The following is a 20,170-nucleotide window of genomic DNA, read 5'->3' on the forward strand; positions in this document are numbered from 1 at the left end:
TTTTTCTTTATTTCTCTGATTTCTAAAAGACAATAACTGCTCTCCATCCTGTCGAGATTTCTTGCTTCCCGAAATCCAAACTGAGACGACTTCGGCTGGTTTGCATTTACGTGTCTCTGTCCTGTGCCAGGCTAGAAAGAACCAGACATTTACTTCATATCTGCAGCTTTACTCTGTCAATCTGACTAAATAATCGATACTGAGTAACTGCACTGGATCCAAACTGCACCCACAGGTAACAGTTTGGTTTTTCTTATTTAGTCTGGAAAATTTCAAATTCATGGAAAATATGTGTTTCACATTTAAAAGCTAATTGGTTACTACAGTAAAAAAAACACATTGATCTTCAGGCACACGTACTGCGTGGAGAAATGAAAACTGCCAGAGTTTCTGGAAATTCTGAGTCATTATTCGACAGATCCTGGAAGATTTCTGTTGCCTAAAGAATTCCCATGAGCACTCGTTAGTCTGCAGTTCCACATGCACTTACAGGGCTGCTGATTGATGAAGATCCCTCGTTTCATGCAAGTTAGAGCTGATAAAAACACACCAACAGTTCAAAGGCATCTATTACCCATGTTCTTCATCAGCACAGGACCACAAACGCTGCCTCAGTGCGTTTCGTTACATTAAACCTCAGCAACACGTTGGTGGAAAAGAAGCCAAGTGAGAAATGAAAGTCTTAGGATGACAGAGTTGATGAAGGATGAAGTAAAACACAGACGATGGAGAGAAGAGAAAAAAGATCCAAATTCATCCCGGGATTAATTACCTGCTACGGTGGTGGTTGTCGTGGCAATGGTGGTTGTTTTTTCAGCTGAAAATCAAATGCAGAAACATGTCACTGATGCGACTGATCCATTAATTCAGAAAGTTTAAAGGATCCTTTGATGTCTGATTCCTCTGAGCGGTTTACAGAATAAAATCAGAGAATAATAACAGAAAGACGACAAACAGTCTCATTAATAAACACAACAAACATGAAAGTGTGAAGAAATCTGAGGTTTTGTAACAATAAATTTACCGGTGGACTCCACGAGGATCACCTCATCACTCTCCAGCTCATTCCCGTAAATGGCGGCCAGGAGGACTTCGTACTCTGTCGAGGGGGTGAGTTCCTTTATCAGGTACGTGTTGATATTCCCATTCACCAAAACCTGAAACAGCAGGACAACAAATCTGCTTTAGACAGACAGGTGACAGAAAAAGATGTTCCAAAATGTTTCATTCTAAGAGTTTCCTGATAAAACCTCTTTCTGCAGAGTACATAAAAGCAAAGTCACCATCAGTTAAGACAAAGATCAGAAGACATACAAAGGCCGGTGACGCCCACATTATCTCTCAGAGACTCACTGGAGTGACAAAGTTGGCTTTTATCTGCTGTCACGTGCACTTCTTCTCATATCTTAATGAAATCATTTGATTGGTGCTTATCAGGTTCAAAGACGCTGCCAGTCAACAATGACTGCGACAAAGTCAGCACACAGTTATTAAACCTGACTGTGCTGGCAGGAGCAGCTTCGTTCGTTAGTGCTCGTTAGTGTTTCAAAGGATCCGATCTGCTCATTTCTAGCTCCATATTTTTATGGAGGTGATGAAAAATAATCCTTATTTCTGCGACAGTCAGACTGAGGAGTTTGGTGCAGCCTCTCAGTCTGTCCACTGCCTGGATGAAGACATTTATCCATCGTCCTTTGAGAAGAACAGAAGGTGGTTCAGTCTTCTGTGCTCACAGTCAGCTTCGTGTGATATGATCATATAAGGATATTCCCTCTGTAACATTACACAGAGCTGAGAGTAGAAACTGCCATTTGGCCACATGAAACACTGCCAACATGTGTTTAATTTAAGCATTGAGCAGTCTAAAACTTTATAAAGAGAGTTTTAATGGTCATTAAGGACTGAATTACTTAAAAGAATGAGCGTTTTCCATCCTGAGAGATGACACTTCAGAAATCATAAGATTTCCAGGTGACTTTCTTTCATCTTCTAAGCTTAAAATACACATATAAGCGTATAAGAAACACGTGAACACCTCACTGCTCTCTTCTCCGTCGGTGGGTGTCCAGGTGAGTCGATAAAGCACCACATCAGACGCCGGGTGAGCCCAGGACACCCTGAAGCTGTTCGTGGAGATGTCACTGCTCCTCAGGTCCACTGGGTCCGGGACAGTTTCTAAACAAACACCAACAATTCTGGTTGAAACCATTTCAGAAACACTTTTGAATGTAACAATCTCTATTTACAATGATGTTAGTTTCTTACTTGTGGTGAAGCTGTCTGTCACAACCTCAGCTTGTCCTTCATCATAGACGGCAAACACACCGACAGTGTACTCCGTCAGTGATGTCAGGTTTTTCAGCAGCCAGGCTGTCACACGGCCAACATCCACCTGAAGACACAGGACCAAAACACAATGACATTTGTTCCTAAGCGACTCGGTTTGTTTGTCATGTTGGAATTAGCAGCACGGACAGTGCACAGATGCTGGACCAATGATCAGGCTCTGCTGGAATTGTTAAACTTCATCGAGGAACGACACGTTACTACTTCCTCTCTGACAAGTTTGGGCTAGCCTGATGACCTGTGTCCTCCAGAGTTCCCTCACCTCATTGGTCTGGACTCCATTGGTTTTGACGTACATGATGCGGTACCCTTTAACCTTCCTGGAGGCGGAGTCCCATGTGATTCGGGCAGAGCTGTGATCCACCTCAGAGAAACGAAGGTTCCTCGCTGGGATCAGCGGTACTGAGGGACAGAAAGCAAACCATAAACACAACATCTGGAAAGAAACGGCTGTGAACTGACTATAAATTCCTCTCCCTATGGAGGATGGATTCAGCCAAAATATATATTAATCAGTATGACTACTGGACAGATAATGCAATATTATTATGCTTTATTTGTATACCAATGAATTAACCTGTTTATTTACCTTCACTAATTTATTTATTTTTTAACTTGGCGTTCCTGCATTGACTTTGGGAGACTGGCAGCTTTGTTCCTCCATACTACTTTATTAAATGTGCCTTTCAGAAAATGTTCCAAAACTTTAAATCATATAAACTTCCCAGTTGCTCATATTAGCATAGTTATAATCCAACACTAAGAAAGCGTGTGTGGCCTCGGAAATGGAATATTTTTCAAACTGAACGTATACATCGCAAAAAGACGAAGAAAGAACGAAAGAACAAAATAGCTTTATGTTCTTTATCAACAGCAGATACATGGACACGCAAACACAGCCGAGCCTTCATGAGGGGCCTGAAATCGTGACCCCTGATAACAGCAGGTCTGTCTAATTCACACTCGCACTCATGGGGGTTTGTACAAGGGTTATTGGACTCCACTACTTTTAATTATAAAGTGGACAGAAGCTCATTACATCACCGCACTCCCTCAGGCTCTGCCTAAACGTCCTCTCTTTCTCATTTCTTCTCGCCGTCTCGGAGGTCTAAAAAAAATCCCCCCCTGCCCTCACTTTAAAAATTCTGCCGTAGAATCTGATTCTCTCTGAGCTTTGGAACTTTTACATTTAGAATCACTGATCTGTTTTCTTCAAAAGAAAAGAAAAATAATTCTGATTGTACCCACCAGTGCTTCACCTCAATTATACCGAGGGTCAGATTAAAAACAAAGCAGCAGACAGAGAGAAATCCAGAGTGGGCTGAAGGGAGTGAGATACTGCAGCGGGGTATCCCAGGGTCACAACAGCAATGAGCAAAAAGCAAATTAAAAAAGTTTAACAACAGGTAAGTCGCTAAAGTTTCCAAACGTTTCCATATAAAGTATTACAAGAACCATATAGATGACGCTACAGCTCAGGGGTGTCACTGCAGCTGGCAGCTTTGCTCAACACCTACATAACTCTAGTGTTGTTTTAACTGACAGCTCAGCCAATCAGAGCTTTCAACATTATTATAACAGCTCTGATGAAGTTTCATTAAGCAGATCACCAATACAGGAAAAGTGTGCTCCTTTAATTTAATTAGGGGTTCCAGATCAGGCAGTGAAAGGTGGAACCTAGGGGTGGGCGGTATAAACGGTATAAATTTGGCCAACAGTAGAGATTTTGACTATACAGCTCTACCGCAATAGCATGTTGATGGTGCCTGTTTTGGTTGAAAGCATTGCAGCGGCTGCAAACAATATCATCTGCAAATTATGCAGGCAGCAGTAATGGCAAAGAGACTAAGCACTTTTGGAATATGGGGAAAGCCAAAACCTGCGCTTCCTCCACTTCCCTACCATTGATTTATTAATGCTGAATTCTCTTGCAGCTGCTCTATTCCCATGTTGTTGCAGTATATTAATGACTAACTTCGTATTGTGGATGGATTATCTCAGTTGTTCTCCTGACTGAAGTTTGGTCCGTTTACAGCATCCTGCCATGCGATTGCATTTGTCCCTGACCATCAGGAACCCTCACGTTAACTTTTGTCCAGCGTTCATCCTCCAGCTTCACTGTGCTAATGTTATGCTAACGTAGCTGTTTTGCTAGCGATCACGTAGCACATCATTATATACCAGCTAGCCCAACTTCAGTAACCCTACAAACGTCACTGCTGTTTAGTTTTCTGTCTTCAATTATGTTGGAAGTGATAGCAGAGCTGCATGTTTGAATTTTTTCAGAAATCTCTCAGTCAGAACATGCTATATCATGTTTAGGTGGAAACTAGAGAGGTAACTTCCTGCTAACTTCTAACTCCGTTGAATTTAATAAATTCTGTTTTCATAGATGTCTGGATGTTAAAAAAAAATTTTCTCTTTTTCTTCTCTTTTTTTTTCTTCTTTTTTTTCTTTTTTGCAAGACTAGAAAAAAAGTTCAAACATTTTGACATAATTTGTCTTATCTAATGGGTAACCTCTGGGTAACATGTGGAGGTGTGTGTGTTGTGGGTGGGTGAGGGGGGTTTGTTTTACACACACAAAGTGCGAATATTTTTAGGTTTAGTGCTATTAAAGGAACTGTGCCAAGCTTATTAAATTATTGAGTTTAAAAAATGTGAATGGAGACCCAGTAAATACTGAATCTTACAGTGCCTACTTATTTAAGCTATTTTTATAGGTTTGTTGTGTTTAACTTATTTGTTTTTTCAACTTTAACTTTTTTAACTTTTATTTGCTGTAACAAGAAATGTCCTAGCTTTGAATAACTCTTCTCTTCTCTTGTCTTAATGAAGAGTACATAGCCTGAAGTAGAAGGATAATTTCCAACATTACTCATGTGTCTGCTCTGCAGTGGGCTATTTATCATTAGATGGTTACAGTAACACCATATTTCTGCTGCATTTATGAAATTATAGAACAACAATAACTAAAATTGTGTACTTTTTATTACGTAAAGATGAGAACTGTTGTGAAGTGGAGGAAAAATGTCCTGTTTAGAGTGACTTTGCCAAAGCTCTAGAGCTACTTTGTAGTTAATCAAATGAAAAGGAGGCTGGTTTGATATCCAGTAGAGCGATTAGCAGTACGATACCTCTGAAGATACTAAAAGTAAACAAACAATATGAAAGTTTCAGTTTCATTTTCCAACTGCAGATCAAGCAGACCAGCAGCCAGTGTGAGCAAATAAATGTGTCCAAACACTGTGAAATCCTCTGTGAAATCCTCTGTTTTCCTCCATTACTGGATGTTAAACTTAATTGTTACACCTGGTAAAGCAGCAACACTGATTATTTTATTAGAGATGAAAGAATTTAGACAGTTTGACTTTGGAACCTGAAGGCGACGGAGTTTTGGACCCAGATTACTCCAAGGCTCCTACGGCAGCCATAATGCTCCAACAATCCATCAAGCGGTGCGCCTTCATAGCTTACCAAAGTCATACTAAAACATTTTTTGACAGATTTCTGTGCGCCGTGTACCACATAAAATTGGTTCGAGGTCAGTGAGCACAACCAGAATTCAAACATAAGGAACACTGTCGAATTTTGAGAAAATTAAAGGATTTTAAGTGTGCCTTATATTATTTAAAATATGTTATAAGGAAGAAAAGAATATATTGTTACTGCACATGCCTCAAATTATACCGTGATATGGATTTTAGGCCATATCGCCCAGCCCTAGTGGAACCCATCTTATTTAAAGCTCTGACATCAAGGTTCTGCTGTTTTGCTCACTTTTGAGTATGTAGTATCATTGTACCAAGGTCAAAGCCATGTGGCTCTGGACCAGGGGTGGGGAACTCCAGGCCGGTGTCCTGCAGGTTTTAGATATCACCCTAGATTAACACACCTGAATCAAATGATTAGTTTATACCCAGGCCTCTGGAGAACTTCAAGACATGAGGAGGTCAGTTAACAATTTAAATCAGCTGTGTTGGCTCAAGGACACGTCTAAAACCTGCAGGACACTGGCCCTTGAGGCCTGGAGTTTCCCACCCCTGCTCTAGAGCTTTGATGGACATGGCCAAAAAACCTCACCTAGAAATTTTCTAGGCATCCTGACCAAATGTCCGAACCACCTTAACTGACTCCTTTCAATTTGGAGGACTAGTGGCTCTACTCCGAGCACCTGACCGAGCCACTTAGCACATTTCTAAGGGACACCCTGTTGTCTGTCTCTTGTATCCACAATTTCATTCTTTCAGTCACTACCTTGAGCTCGTGGCCACAGGTGAGGGTAGGGACATAGCTTGACTGGCAAAGCAACAGCTTGACTTTCATGCTCAGGTCCCTCTTTGCCACAGCAGACCAAGAAAGCCTCTGCATCACCATTAACATTGCTGCAATCTTTCTGTCAATCTCTCGCCTCACTCATGAACAAGACCCTGAAATAGTTAAACTCCTCCATTCGGGATGGCGACTCTTCCCCGACCTGGAGTGGGAACTCCCTTTTCAGGGTGAGAACCATGGTATCAGCTTTGGAAGTGCTAATTAATTCTCATCCCAGCTACTTCTCTTTCGACTGTAAGTTGATCCAGTGCAAGGTGGAGGTCACTGCCCGATGAAGCCAGAAGAACTCCAGCTTCTGCGAAGAGCAGTAATAAGCTCCTCAGGGCACCAAAGCAGAAAACGTTCAGCGCTTGTCTATGCCTACATCTTCTGTCCATAAAGCTAACACAGTCTCACTTACTTCCAGCAACACACCGTCTGAGGCAAAGAGACATATTCAAGAACTCCAGTGTTTTACAACGACATCTGCAAATAACTGTTGGCATCAGAATGTGAGCATTTACAATATGAATGTGCCTGCACATAAATGCATTGGAATCAAGCCAGCAACAACAAAAAAGGTCCTGCTGTCCAAAAATAAAGTTGACATTTTTCAGAGAACACACAGTTAAACACCAGGCCTTTTGAAATAATGTGTTGTGGAGAAAATAAAGACCACAGATGAAATAGGCAAAAGAAAATCAATCAATACAGTAAAATCCCATAACAGTGATACAACGGCCGTGGTTTGGGGTTGCCTCGTTGCTTCAATGATGGGGCAGATTGAAGGGCACAGTGTGATTAGTAATTGAATTCTGCATCACACCACATCATGTCCAAGAATGCTTGAAGACAAAGTGAAGCCATGTCTCTGAGAGCTAAAGGCGACCAATGAGAAAATATCCCCAAAAACCCCTCAAACAAACAAAAAAAGGAAAATGGACGGATACAGACTGGCCAAGTCAAACTGGAGATTTGCATGTCATTGATTGATTGATTGATTGATTGATTGATTGGTAATTTATTTCAACATGTGAACAATATACAAGTACATTTAGAAAAGAAATGAGAGAAAAAAAATATACTATACAAATTACATACAAAAAAACATTCTGATTAATTTACATGTTGAAAGGGAGTGGGAAGCAGTATACACTTATTTAATCCCACCCCTGTCCCATAAATTATCAGTGAATATTTAGTCAGCTTCCTTACTGATATAATTTGTAATAAAAATAGTGAACAGATTTCTGATATACTATATACTATAATATCACATCATGAATTTTTTGTTTGTTTGTTTTTAAATAGAGACATTCACTTAATTTAAATATTTTCCTTTTCTTTATAGATCGAGAAGATCATATTTTTATAACTCTTTTTGAACAGTTTTATGTTTGGACATTGCTTTAATTCCATATTCAGTTTGTTCCATGAACAGAAACACAAAAGCCTTTAAAAAGTCATTAAAAAGTTGTGTGGGAAGCACAAGAAACCTTCAAACATCTGTCAGCTTCTGTAGTGCAGTTCTTGTTTCTGAGTGTCCCATTTCCACAGAAGAATATTCAGTTTTTTTATTGTAGCTAAATTATTGAAAAAAAAAACCTTTTTGTTTTAAATCCTTTCTTATATAAAAGGGATCAAGTGTTTGCAAGTCTCTCATGACATGTATAACCTCTGCAAGCGCACACACTTAGAGCTACAGCTAAATAACAAACAACCAATGAAAAAAACAATTCAAAATCAAATCTGCATTCTGTGGCCTCACGACCTGCTTCTGGTTGTAAAACCACAAAGTGGGAAGATGTGCAAAGCTCTCTGTAGTCTGATTTTGTATGAGTCTTTATCTTTAATCTCCATCATGCTCCTTCAAAGAAAAAGAAATCCAACCCATTTGCATGTGCAACGGCCTCGTTTCACTGCAATGATCATTAAAGCACATTTTGTCTTAACAATGGAAGAAACGACAGTTAAATGACGAGAGGAAATGAGGGATGAGAGGCCTCTGATGACACAGAGAGGCAGACTGAATGAATACGAACAAGCTCGTTGAGTGAAAAGCACATCACGACCGTCATTTGCATCATGTGGTGTGTAGCTAACGAGGAACCTCGTTTTTATAATGCAGAAGGAATATTTCAGGGAACGGGGCCGATACAAAGATGATGACCAAAACTTAATGTGTCCCATCTTCATTCAAGGGCATTAAGTCCTGCCTGCATGGAACAATAAAAGTTATTTTATTATGAAAATGTATTTGACAGAGTGTCCTCTTCTGACCCACATCCAAAGCCTTACACACACCGTAAAGACATAAACATGCCCTGACTTAAAGCCGCAGGCCTCAAACCTTAAAGGAGACTTCATAAAATGTTAATTAGTAAGCACAGTGGGGATTTAGGGTGGGCGGAGCGCCGAGTTACTCTCATCAAAACTCTACAGAATGACAGCGAGGTGCAGAAAATAGCTGGAATAAGGGAATCAAAGTTGGCGCCATGTAGAGAATTTGGCATTGCTGGCTGCTAGTTTGTCAGGAGCAGGATACGTGTTGGGACAGGACTTCAGCACGCTGCAGCCGTCTGGGAAGAAACTATGAGCAAACACTCAGCAAATGAAAAGCAAATATGTCTGCGGCAGCTGATCCCTCTGATTAGAAAACACATAAAAAAGATAATGAAAGAAATTAGCTGATAAAGGGTTTGGAGGTTTGTACATGGAGGATGTAGGTTTAAGTGCTTGGAGATGTGGTTTCCTCCTGATCAGACAGCTGACAGTTAACGTCCTGAGGAAAATGAAAAATGTGCCGGCTGCTTTCAGAGATGAGAATAGCAGTGACTCGAGTTCAAAGGGTCACACAATCTGTCGGGGATTTAATGAAATTGAATTTCACCAACAGTTAGTAAAGCATATGGGCGGCCTTATATTTCCATTTCTGCGAGGACCAGTTTGCCTTTCTTTCAGATCTCAACTCCCAGGACATTAAAAGAAGATGAGGACACTTTGTGAAAACTGTGTGCCTGCGCCTCATTTTTAAACTGTATCCGGCTGTAGTGTGTGAAGGATTACAAAGCCCTCGTGGAATATTTGTGAAGGCTTGTGTCTTTAAAAAAATATTTGCATGCTTAAATATTGACTGAAATTGTTTATGCAGGCACAACTGTTTACACTTGAAGCTCCTGAACTGTGATGCTGATATTTGTGTGACCTGGATGACGTCAACATTGTCGTTACATAACTCTGGTGATCAGATCAACACTTTATTTTTCAGCCAGAGTTTGAGGTGGATCCATGTCGTTCAGTCAAGAATCAGCCAAAGTTTAATGGCTGCCAACAGGACAAGTCCAACCAGTGAAGTCTGCATGGTAACCACAGACTGTATATAAAGCATAAATGTAGCCACTCTGTCATTACTGATTGGCTGGACGCCTGTTTTGAAGGTTCAGCCAAAGCTTGACAATGTTCTGGAGACCTAACAGTGTTATTAGCAAATCCTAGAAAACTTGTTTGATTATTATTATGAATGTTAATCATCTAAATAACATTAACAGAAAATACAACAACTTTATTACACCAATCGGCCACATAATAATCCATGTTCAGGTATCAGATAATTCCATTAAAAAGCTACTAATGGCACCAAAAACAAATAGTGGCCATGAGGACCAGCGCCTGTTAGCTAAGGTGGCACCGAGCAGAGAGCCGGGCTGGGCCTGTGGCTCGAGTGATGCTCAAGTTTAAGCCTTAAACAGATACTTGAGACATGAGACATGAGAATCTTTGGCGAACTGAAGATTTTGGCTTCATTCTTCATGTATTGGCTGCTAACAACAGATCAAAGAAATATTTGATGATGGGAGTGTTTTGCATGTTAGACTTACATGTGGTCTGCTGGCTGGTCATGGGGTCACTGGCTTCCTCTCCGTACATGGCGTAAACTGTCACTGTGTACTCAGTAGCTGGAGTCAATCCTTCCAGCTCCACCTCAGTCACCGAGTCATCCACCTTCACCTGCGCACACACAGCAGGTATGTGCATTTAGCGAAGACGCAGAGACTTTCTAGTAGATCCTTTAAATCTCTGTCTTGTCAGTGGATTTCATGCAGTCGTTTATCCGCCCTGTTACTCATCTCTCTGCACGTCTACTCTTCTATCATCAGCAGTCTCGTCCAGGCAAGCAGAGAATTAAAGTGTGATTGCATGAGATGATTTCTGAATATGGAGATCTTCCTTTTACATTAAGCAGGAGGGGCCAATCAGGCTCTTGTAGTATGTCCCACATCTACTGAGCTGAAACTCAGAACAAAGGAAGATGATGAAACTCTGTTTGCAGGACCGCAGTGGTCGATTTTAAAATGTGAGAAAAACATCGGTTGTTTTCTGCTTTGCAGCTGGAGCTTGTCTGCGTAGCTGAAACAGACCTTTCTGTCCCCACAGAGGCCGATTTGTTTCATCTCAATCGCCAACACAGAACTCAACCAGTCTGCAGCTGCTTGCACAGCGCGCACACAAATATTCAACTTCACCATCGCTTATTCTGCCAAACATACACTGGATGCAGACATAATACAACAAATGGCTTTTGTTGTTTCCTTAGAGAACTACAACGTACAACAGGAACAATCAGCCAGAAGGGTCAACGTGATCAATAACTACTGTTAATACTTTCACAGGTTTTTTTACTTCTTACCTCATTTTAGAATATTTCCACCTTATCTTTTGGCCTAAGATGTAACAGCTAAATAACTAAAGGCTTTATCTCTTTTTATCCTGAGACAATTTTCTGAATAGACTCTAACCGCCGAGCTTTGGGACGCCCCTGCCTTTCTCACACTGAAGTAGGAATTTCAATCAGAATCAGAGCTGCTGCAATCAGATAGGATGGCTTAAAGAGGACCAACTCTGCTTGTTTTTCACTTCATATTTTTATTCTTGGATTCTATCAAAGCGACTCTGCATCCTTAAAAAATCCTTATTCCTTTACAAAGACTTGGTGCAGCGATTTTAGATCCTCTTCTTTGAAGACCAACTAATGTAGAGTGAAGCCAGAGCTGCTGCATGTCCACATCTTACCACTTCAAATTCTGTCTCGGTTTGATATGAGCGTCTACCATCATTACAGGAGGGGTATTAAAGCATGTTTTGTGTTTTTAGTAGAATGTGACCTATTTAATCTGCTGACTTTTTTCATTTTGTCTGTTTTCTGTGATAAAACCCGTAAAAGACTTCAGGTCATACATTTTCTAAGTAGCTTGGCACACAGGAGGAATTTCTTAACCCTGTTTCTTGTCTGTGCAGAGGAAGGAAATACAGTTTCCTTTTCTGAAGCGCACATGACCTACATAACCATCAACAATCAAAATGGATCTACGTGGAATTTTACTTAAATAAAGGTCACTGCCCCTTTGCTCCTGTTGAAACAACATTATTCTCTATCACCGCCTTTAAACATCATCTCATCACTTTGCTTTCATTTACCCAGCAGAGTCCAACCCTTCTTAGAACCACAGTTATATTTGTGCTGTGTGGAGTTTCCTCCGTTCCTGACTCAAAGCAGGTGGAGTCTGCATCGGTGTGGACTCTGAGTTGGCTTCATCACTCACCTCCAGTTAAAGCTAGTAGGTTTGGAGCGGTGCTTGATGTGGGTGTAGGGTTGGACCCGGGCCGATGTACATGAGCTGAAGCATTTCTTGCTCGACAAGAAGGCCCTTTTGTTACGTGCACCACATTCGTGTTACTGCTGTGTTTGTTTGGCGTGGACACATTTAGCAGCTTCGGGGACCGTTGGAGTCACATCCTGCTGTAAGATCTACCTCTTGTTCACATTTGTGCTCGTCCTTTCTCTCCCTCGGGTTCAGTCTGTGCAGACCTACACTGGGTCCCTGTTTGAATGAAAGCACTTTTCCAGTCAAACTGGGCTGGATTTGAGGCTGGCTTTGGCCCAGACAAGTCACCGCACGGCCCATAAGTGGAAGCCACACGAGGACGAGCCAGCCAAGCCTGGGCTCTGACGGAGTGCCTCAGAGCCAGGCTTATCCTCACCGCTGGAAAACATCCATCCTGATTCCAAATTCCTTCCTAAATTGTTTTTATTGCTTTCTGCCTGGAGGCGAATGTGACGGTAGGCATAATGAGGTCTAATGGGAGAAGGAGGGATAAGGACGGCTGCCTGTGCCCTTCATACCTCTCCTCCTCTCCTTTGAATGTCTCGTCTTCCTTAACTGCTGAATTTACCTGCAAAGGATCCCCATGTTCCAGTCTGTCGTGCTGTTTGCTTTTAATGTCTTCTTTCCAATCAGTGCTGGTCTTTGTATGCGTGCCTGTTTCACTTTGAAGTGTTATTCAGTCTTTAAGGTGTAATTGATGCTTTGGTTGTGTTTTGTCCTCTAATTGGTCACAGGTTTTAAAGATATATTACTGTGACTCAGAGGGTGGCTGCACTTTTTTGACTCCTGCATGGTGGGGACACTGAAAGGTGGCTCAGGATCAGCCGTGCTGTTTATTAGAGTGAATTAAAGACTCTCTACTGCCACCGCTTTCTCTAATATTATCTGATATTTCTGGTACATGTTTTTGGCCGTTTCCTTCTATCCCCCTTCCTTTGTTTCCTTCCTGAGACTCATAGTACAAAGTAGTCAAAGATACAGAATATGTAGAAAAATAACAGAAACGGCACATGAAAGCAGACGTTTACTTTGAAGCAACTCAATTATAATTACAAAGACATCTAAGAAGGTCAACTTTATTCAGCTGAATGCAAATTAGCAGTCTGTCAGCTCCGACAGTCACCGTCTTTAATAGACTATTTCAAAGCAAATTTAGGTGGAATTCCTGCGAACGCCGAAGACAAAAATACCAAACGAGAAGCAAAACCACAGACAAAAGTCAACAGGCGCAGAAAGTCTTTGTTATGCAAATGTCCAACGATATCCTGTGATTTTTCTCCAAAGTCAAAAAGTCAAATTGTGAGATCCTGAGCTGCTGATTACATTCAGTCCAAAGTTTCTTCCGCTCAAACCTGCAGGTATTTGAAGTTATAGTTCAAGTTTTTCTATTCATGTTCACTCTAACAAAAGACTGTTCATCACACCAGAAACCTGAATGCTGGCTTATTGGTTATATCAAACCATAATGACATCCATGTTAACTCTAACAGTGTTGGAGTTAACAATTTGAAAAGTGCACATCCAGAATTCTGCTTCTATAAAGTATACGATGTGCAGTCATACAGTACGGTTACTCTGTTTGATTAAAAATGCCTGAAGTAAAGTTGGTTGAACCTCCTCCAGGGTCGCCGCCTGCACCACAGGACCACTTCCTGTCTGGCTGGACGTCTTAGACTTCAAACTTCGACAAAGAGCAAATATCAACTCTTCCATCACTGCTGCCTCTCATGTTGAAATACTCTGCTGATGAGAGCTGGGTCTATACGTCAGTGACCAGAGAGCAGCCTTCATTGGATGATGTGTCCAAGCCTGAGAGCGGCGCATCAGGTGAGCACAATGACCTGGAGCAGCGGAGTCGTTTGGTTTTTTCCATCATCAGTCTCAACATCAAGAATTCAGCTCATGTTTTTCCGATAAACAATGCTGAGTTGTAAGATGTTAAATATTCACACTGGCACATATTAAAAACCACATTTTTCAGCCACACTAACACAGTCTTTGCTTACCACTCAGGTTGATTACAACCTGATTAAAGTCTCTTTGTCAACATTTTGGCATCTCGTTTTTTGAAATATGGACTAATTGATGAGGGCAACTGGACTTCATCAATTAATAAACACAAGGCAGCACAGGAGTTCAGTTACTTTCACAAAGTTTTGAACACTATATTTGAATGGCTTTTAAAATGACATAAAGTAGGAGATATTTTACTTGGATCAGAGTTTAAAGTAGGCCTGTGAGGAACGTTGTGTGATGTAAAGAAATCTGAGGAAACATTGTTTTGGAAAAGGAGCTGGCGCCCAGCAGGGAGCACCCTGCTCTGCATCATACAGCTCATTCTTTGCCTCACATTTACTCTCATTGCACACGAGCACACTCCTCACCTCCTTCTCATCTGAAGCATCCTCTTCAGTCAGCGGGGCGTACAGGATCATGTACCCAGAAGCCCCAGCGACGGCCTTCCAGCGGACCCGCATAGTGCTGTGAGTAATATCAAACAACTCCAGGTTGTTCACCGTGGGCAGGGCCACTGTCGGACACAAGCACAGGGTTTGGATGACGGCGTTTCTTCCTTTGACACATTTACTTTTAAACAATAAGGAAGTGTAGCTGATTAAATCTTACCTAAAACAGTAATCTGGCACTTTTACACTAACCTTCGACTGTTTTGGGCCAGACAAGTCCTGAAAATTCACATTTCATAGAAAACTCGCTCTTTTCTAAAGTCTAAGGAATTCGTTATCCTACGGCTCTCCGGCAGCAATAGAAGTAAATTAGGTCTTGTAAGTTCATGCATGATTAAACAGAAATCCAAATCTTCTTTGATGTATTTTAAACAGTAATGCACAATGTCAGGGTTGTTAAAAACAGCAGTTATTCAGAGGTCATTGTCCTGCACGGCAATGAGCCAAACGAGCTTTAACTAGAAAAGAGACTAATGAGATTTACAACCAGGTCCTGAAGCTTTGGGCCGACGGCCGACGTGATGTAGTTTTGCCTCTGCAAACCACCACAGTGTATTTTAAGTCAAGCAGTTGGTGTGATTGAAATGGAGGTCTGGTTTCATGAAATCGAATATATTTCAGAGAGTCAGACAGTACGAGTGAAGTCCTCACTTATTGCTTTGATAAATGTTCCACTTTTGTACCACACTCTGCTCAAACCCCCAAATCAATTAGTACCTAGCATCATGTTTAATTTGCTGCCTTAACCAGACAGTGCAGCAGGGCAGAAGTGGCAGCTTCCAGCAAACAGCCACAGCACATTAACTTTGCTACAAGGTCAACTTGTGACTTTGCATTCATCCTCGACCAACAGGGAGGAATCCCCTGTCATTCGTCAGCGAACGCCAGGTCGAGAAGGTCAGAGAATCCAGCCAGGCTCTGGCTCGGGGTACACATGTCAGCACGAGGCCTCAGGCAATACCACCAGAATTAGAGCTCGCCACAGGCATCCTGTCAGAGGAGGATCGGGCCACGAATAAATAATGAAACACCTGTGTAGCTTTTATGGCCCAAATTCACTGTTTTCCTTTGTAGTACAACACATGTCTGCTGCTCTATCACTGCTATTACAGATGCTGCAACTCAACAGTCATAAATTGGCTTCATTGGAATTGAGTGAAAAGACCAAAGGTGTGTTGTTCATCTCGGTCCTGTCAGTTTCTTCAAAGCAAAATTAAAGCAATAAATAAATGATTAAAAGCTCTGCAGGTTAACACTGAGTCTTTCTCTTCAGTGTGAGCAAGAACACATTTCTACTGCACAGAAGCAGAAATGGTTTGATGCAGAGAATTAACAGCACAATGAAAGATCCCAGGGGAAGACTGTCTTGGAGGTTTAAGACTGAGAGTGATAGTGAATAATAGAAGAGGTGCATGCTGGGAAAAATGAAGAGTTCAGATCCCTCATTTGGGACTTAATTCTTAAATGAGGCTCAAATGGACATTGTTCATTTGCCTCTGCAACATGTAGGTAAATCTTCATCGTGTGGTTTTCACAGTTCTTCAAACGGCCGCTTGAGACTCAATCCAAAAGTGAATCAATCGCTATCAAGCCAAGTTACAACAGAAATATGAAAAATTCATTCATTCATTAAAAATGTATTAATGAATTCATCTCGTCCCTGACCTGTGTTTGTGCTGGCGATGCCTTTTGGAGCTCTTTGAACAATTTGAAGTAGTCATGGTCACCAAACGTTCACCTGAATGTGAAACACCCTCAACCACTGGCGATGGCTCAGGCCTCTTAGTGGGAGGGAACCCGTCTGACTCAAAGGAACTGCAGTCGCTCTCAGACACATTCACCGGTTTTTGCAGGTAATCACATCTCGATCATAGATGCAAATAAACTGCTGACACATTACAGTCAGTCTCAGTCTGTAACGATGAGCTATGAGCGCAACTTCGCCACAAGATGTCACGTTGCAACTCAAGACTCGACTCAGCTGATTGCCAACTGGCTGCATTCTGCTTACACATCTTCATAAAAGCACGGCTGCCTAGTCCCTGCATCACTAAACTGTGTAACTGTTTGTAGACGAAATTCTGAATCCATCCATTCTCTTCTGCTTATCCTTCTCAGGGTCGCGGGGGGCACTGGAGCCTATCCCAGCTGTCATAGGGCGAGAGGCGGGGTACACCCTGGACAGGTCGCCAGTCTGTCGCAGGGCCAACACACAGGGACAGACAAACATTCGCACTCACATTCACTCGCACATTCACACCTAATGGCAATTTGGATTATCCAATTAACCTATCCCCACAAGCTGCATGTCGTTGGACAGTGGGAGGAAGCCACGCAAACACGGGGAGAACATGCAAACTCCACACAGAAAGACCCGGCCTGATGGTGGAATTGAACTCAGGACCTTCTTGCTGTGAGGCAACAGTGCTAACCACTGATTGTTTCAAATCTGTGAGGTTCTGACAAAACTTTGTATAAAGAGTTAGTGTGGCTTTCTGTGTATGTAGGTAGTAACAGGTTTGTAATTTCACAAACATACTGCATTCATTTCCACTCAATACTGAACTAATGCATGAAAAAACTGACTATGACTGGTCGCAGACCTGGTCCCCAACTCAAAGGCAACAGGACTGCAAGGTGACTGCACCAGGTTTGCTAGCATTAGCAGAGAAGTCACTGTTAGCTTCAACATGTCTCAATGAAGACGCCAATATTGTTGCAATTGAGGCTTCAAAATGGGCCTTACAGACCATCAGATGCTGCATGGTGCTTACTACCATGTTTCCTGCTTCCATCTGTTTGAATGCGTAAACATATAAACTTACATGTAGTAGCACTTCCTCTCAGGGCTTCACTTGCGGCGCTGCGATAGACGGCAAAAACAGCCACCTGGTACTCTGTCAGAGAGTTCAGATAGCTCAGCTCCACGCTGTTCTGTGTCCCCTGGACCACCTAAAAACAGATCCCAGTGGGTCACAGCCTGGATATCACAGCAGTGTTATCAAGTGCAGTAAGTGTACAATGCTGGAATGAGATAAGCCAGTCAGTCAGACACACTAAACATGTATGTTTGCTTGTGATGCTCATTCATTTCTGCTGTGCTCTCAGGGACATAACTGTCTGATACAGCTGGGATTAAAATAATCTTAATTTGCTCTAAATTAGAGCTCTTCATGTCTTTGTAATAGACAGCAGAATTTTGTTTGTCAAAAAGCATTAAAATACAGAAAAAAATCTTCTGTTTATTAAGCGAGTGCATATCACAAGGTTGAAAAAAGCACCACATCTTGCTGCAGGCATTCAGCTCTCTCCAAAGAGATTTAAATTGAGTGTAACTAGATCAGATTAGCTTTGATGAAACCTCAGTTTTCCTTGTGGGGAAACTGGGCCGTTCCAGCTGCAAGTTGTAATAAACATCAAAGAGAAATGGGATAAAAATAAGAAGGAACTGCAGGAGCATAAATATAAACTTGGAAAATTACAGCACTGCATGTCTGCGTGGTGATATAGGTATGGAAACAAAGTTTGAATGTATTATCCGGACATTTCCGCACATGGGAAAACACCTACGTCACAGAATAAGTCAGTGGATGTCTGTAGTTAGGCACACTGATTAAAAAGACACATCAGTGCTCCAGTTTTTCACATCTTCCACAGCTAATGGCTAATAATGAAAATAACAGAATATAGTTTACCACAGCATACGAGAGTGCTCGCTTTTATTATTCCCTTACTGCAAATCCTGCATAATTGTTGGCATTTATCGTGCAGATCACTCTGAGAAATTACTTAACTTCTGGAAGTGACCCTTAAAAGGATTAGCCGAGCAGCTTTAATTAAAATGCTGCCACTACATCACAGACAGTTTGTATTTTATTTGCTCTGTGGAGGCGAATCAGGACCAAAGTTCCACTAATTAAGGGGACAAAAGAAAAGCGCTCCCTTCAGTCAGTTATAAGAAGCCAGAAAGCCAGATGAGCCGCCTAACAATCACACAGTAGTTTAGACTTTATTGCACAATTACAATAAAAGCAGGGCCGTTCGCTGTGGTGGAAAAACTATGATGGAAGCTGAAAATTTAAAGTGAAAAATAAAGAGAACTATTTGTAGTTTCTTGAAAATTGCATGATTTGCATTAATCGCCAAGAAAAAGTGTGTTTCTTTCAGGCATGAAAAACTCCAAAAATAAATGAAAATAATTAAAATAATAATGGACCAACAATAAAACAAGTAAAATACCTTTTCTTCTGGCTGCCCCCCACTGGCAGGGTAGTACACCACTCGGTATTTCTCCACCTGACCCGATGCGTGTGTCCATGTCACCCGGAAACTACGAGCAGTTATCTCCGAGGTCACGAGGTCACGAGGTGCAGCCACGACGGCTGGTGGCGGGGCAGGCTCCGCCCCCCCTGCAGATAATAAAGAAAGCAGAGATTTTTCTTCTATTACGTGTGAAACTCGGGTCAGACCAGCCTGCGAGAGCTGAAATGATCCTGTTGTGTGTGCAAAGTGACTCTGAAAGTAATAAACTGCAACATCTCTGCTGCTATCTGAAGCCACATCTGTGTTTATGCGGCACAACGTTGTGGGCATTTCATTACAAAGATAACAAGGCTGCAATATATTTGGTGGGGAAGTGGTCTTGTTATTTTTATAACCAACAGCATCAACAAAGCAACACCGATGCAAACAGCAGCATCTTCGCGGTATCATCTCTGACTCTGCTGATTCCTGCTGCTCTTCAGACCTTTGATCTTCTTGTCGAGCTGCTCCACGCGGTCGCAAACGGTCTTGGTGAGACCTTCCACGATGTCGCTCATCACGCTGAAGTCTGCCACGTTGTAAACGTGAGTTTCCTCTGGAGGTGAGGCAATCGCCTTCAGCTCATTCTCATCAGCATTTTTCACACCTGGAGGGAGAGGAGAGAGAAAACCGAGTGATCCGACTGTCAGCAACGGTGACATGAAAGGTGTTGGAAATAAGTTTTCCATGACGCAACCAGAACATGAATATATACACAGGACTTCATCTACAACAGCAAAACTATTCGCCAGGCTGTGACATGCGCTGTCTGCAACAGGGTTTCTTATTCCATCTCTAAACTTTCCCCCTGCTGAAACTACAAGCTAAAGCTGAAGGCTGACAAGAGCAACAGACTGAGTCCAAAGGTAGCATAGCATCAGGGGTAGTCCGAAATGAAATGCATTAAAAATATTTATAAGACAAGAAGCATCAGCATGAATCTAAGATGCTGCCTGCTGTTCTTGCCTCATGAATATCTGCAAATATCATTAAAGGTCTTTTATTCAATTTTTGTCAGTTAATTAATAACCTGCTATTTCAGCACAAACACAGAACGGCGGAAATGTTGAAATTAAGCTGT

At 41.8% G+C, this 20,170-nt stretch overlaps 1 protein-coding gene across 6 annotated transcripts in view; it reads right to left on the bottom strand.

Moving 5' to 3' along the window:
- The window catches only part of col14a1b (collagen, type XIV, alpha 1b), a 164,630-nt gene that overhangs the window by 79,689 nt on the left and 64,771 nt on the right, over positions 1-20,170 (bottom strand). For all 6 annotated transcript variants that reach the window (XM_026156695.2, XM_026156694.2, XM_026156700.2 and 3 more), the window contains 10 exons: positions 19,535-19,696; positions 19,027-19,196; positions 17,613-17,739; positions 14,707-14,852; positions 10,538-10,667; positions 2,609-2,748; positions 2,266-2,392; positions 2,036-2,175; positions 1,025-1,157; positions 773-817 (listed from right to left, as the gene is read on the bottom strand). In XM_026156695.2, coding sequence (XP_026012480.2) covers positions 773-817; positions 1,025-1,157; positions 2,036-2,175; positions 2,266-2,392; positions 2,609-2,748; positions 10,538-10,667; positions 14,707-14,852; positions 17,613-17,739; positions 19,027-19,196; positions 19,535-19,696 — 1,320 coding nt within the window. The remainder of the gene's footprint in view (positions 1-772; positions 818-1,024; positions 1,158-2,035; positions 2,176-2,265; positions 2,393-2,608; positions 2,749-10,537; positions 10,668-14,706; positions 14,853-17,612; positions 17,740-19,026; positions 19,197-19,534; positions 19,697-20,170) is intronic.

This window comes from Astatotilapia calliptera, chromosome 22, assembly GCF_964374335.1.
Source record: "Astatotilapia calliptera chromosome 22, fAstCal68.1, whole genome shotgun sequence".
NCBI lineage: Eukaryota > Metazoa > Chordata > Actinopteri > Cichliformes > Cichlidae > Astatotilapia > Astatotilapia calliptera.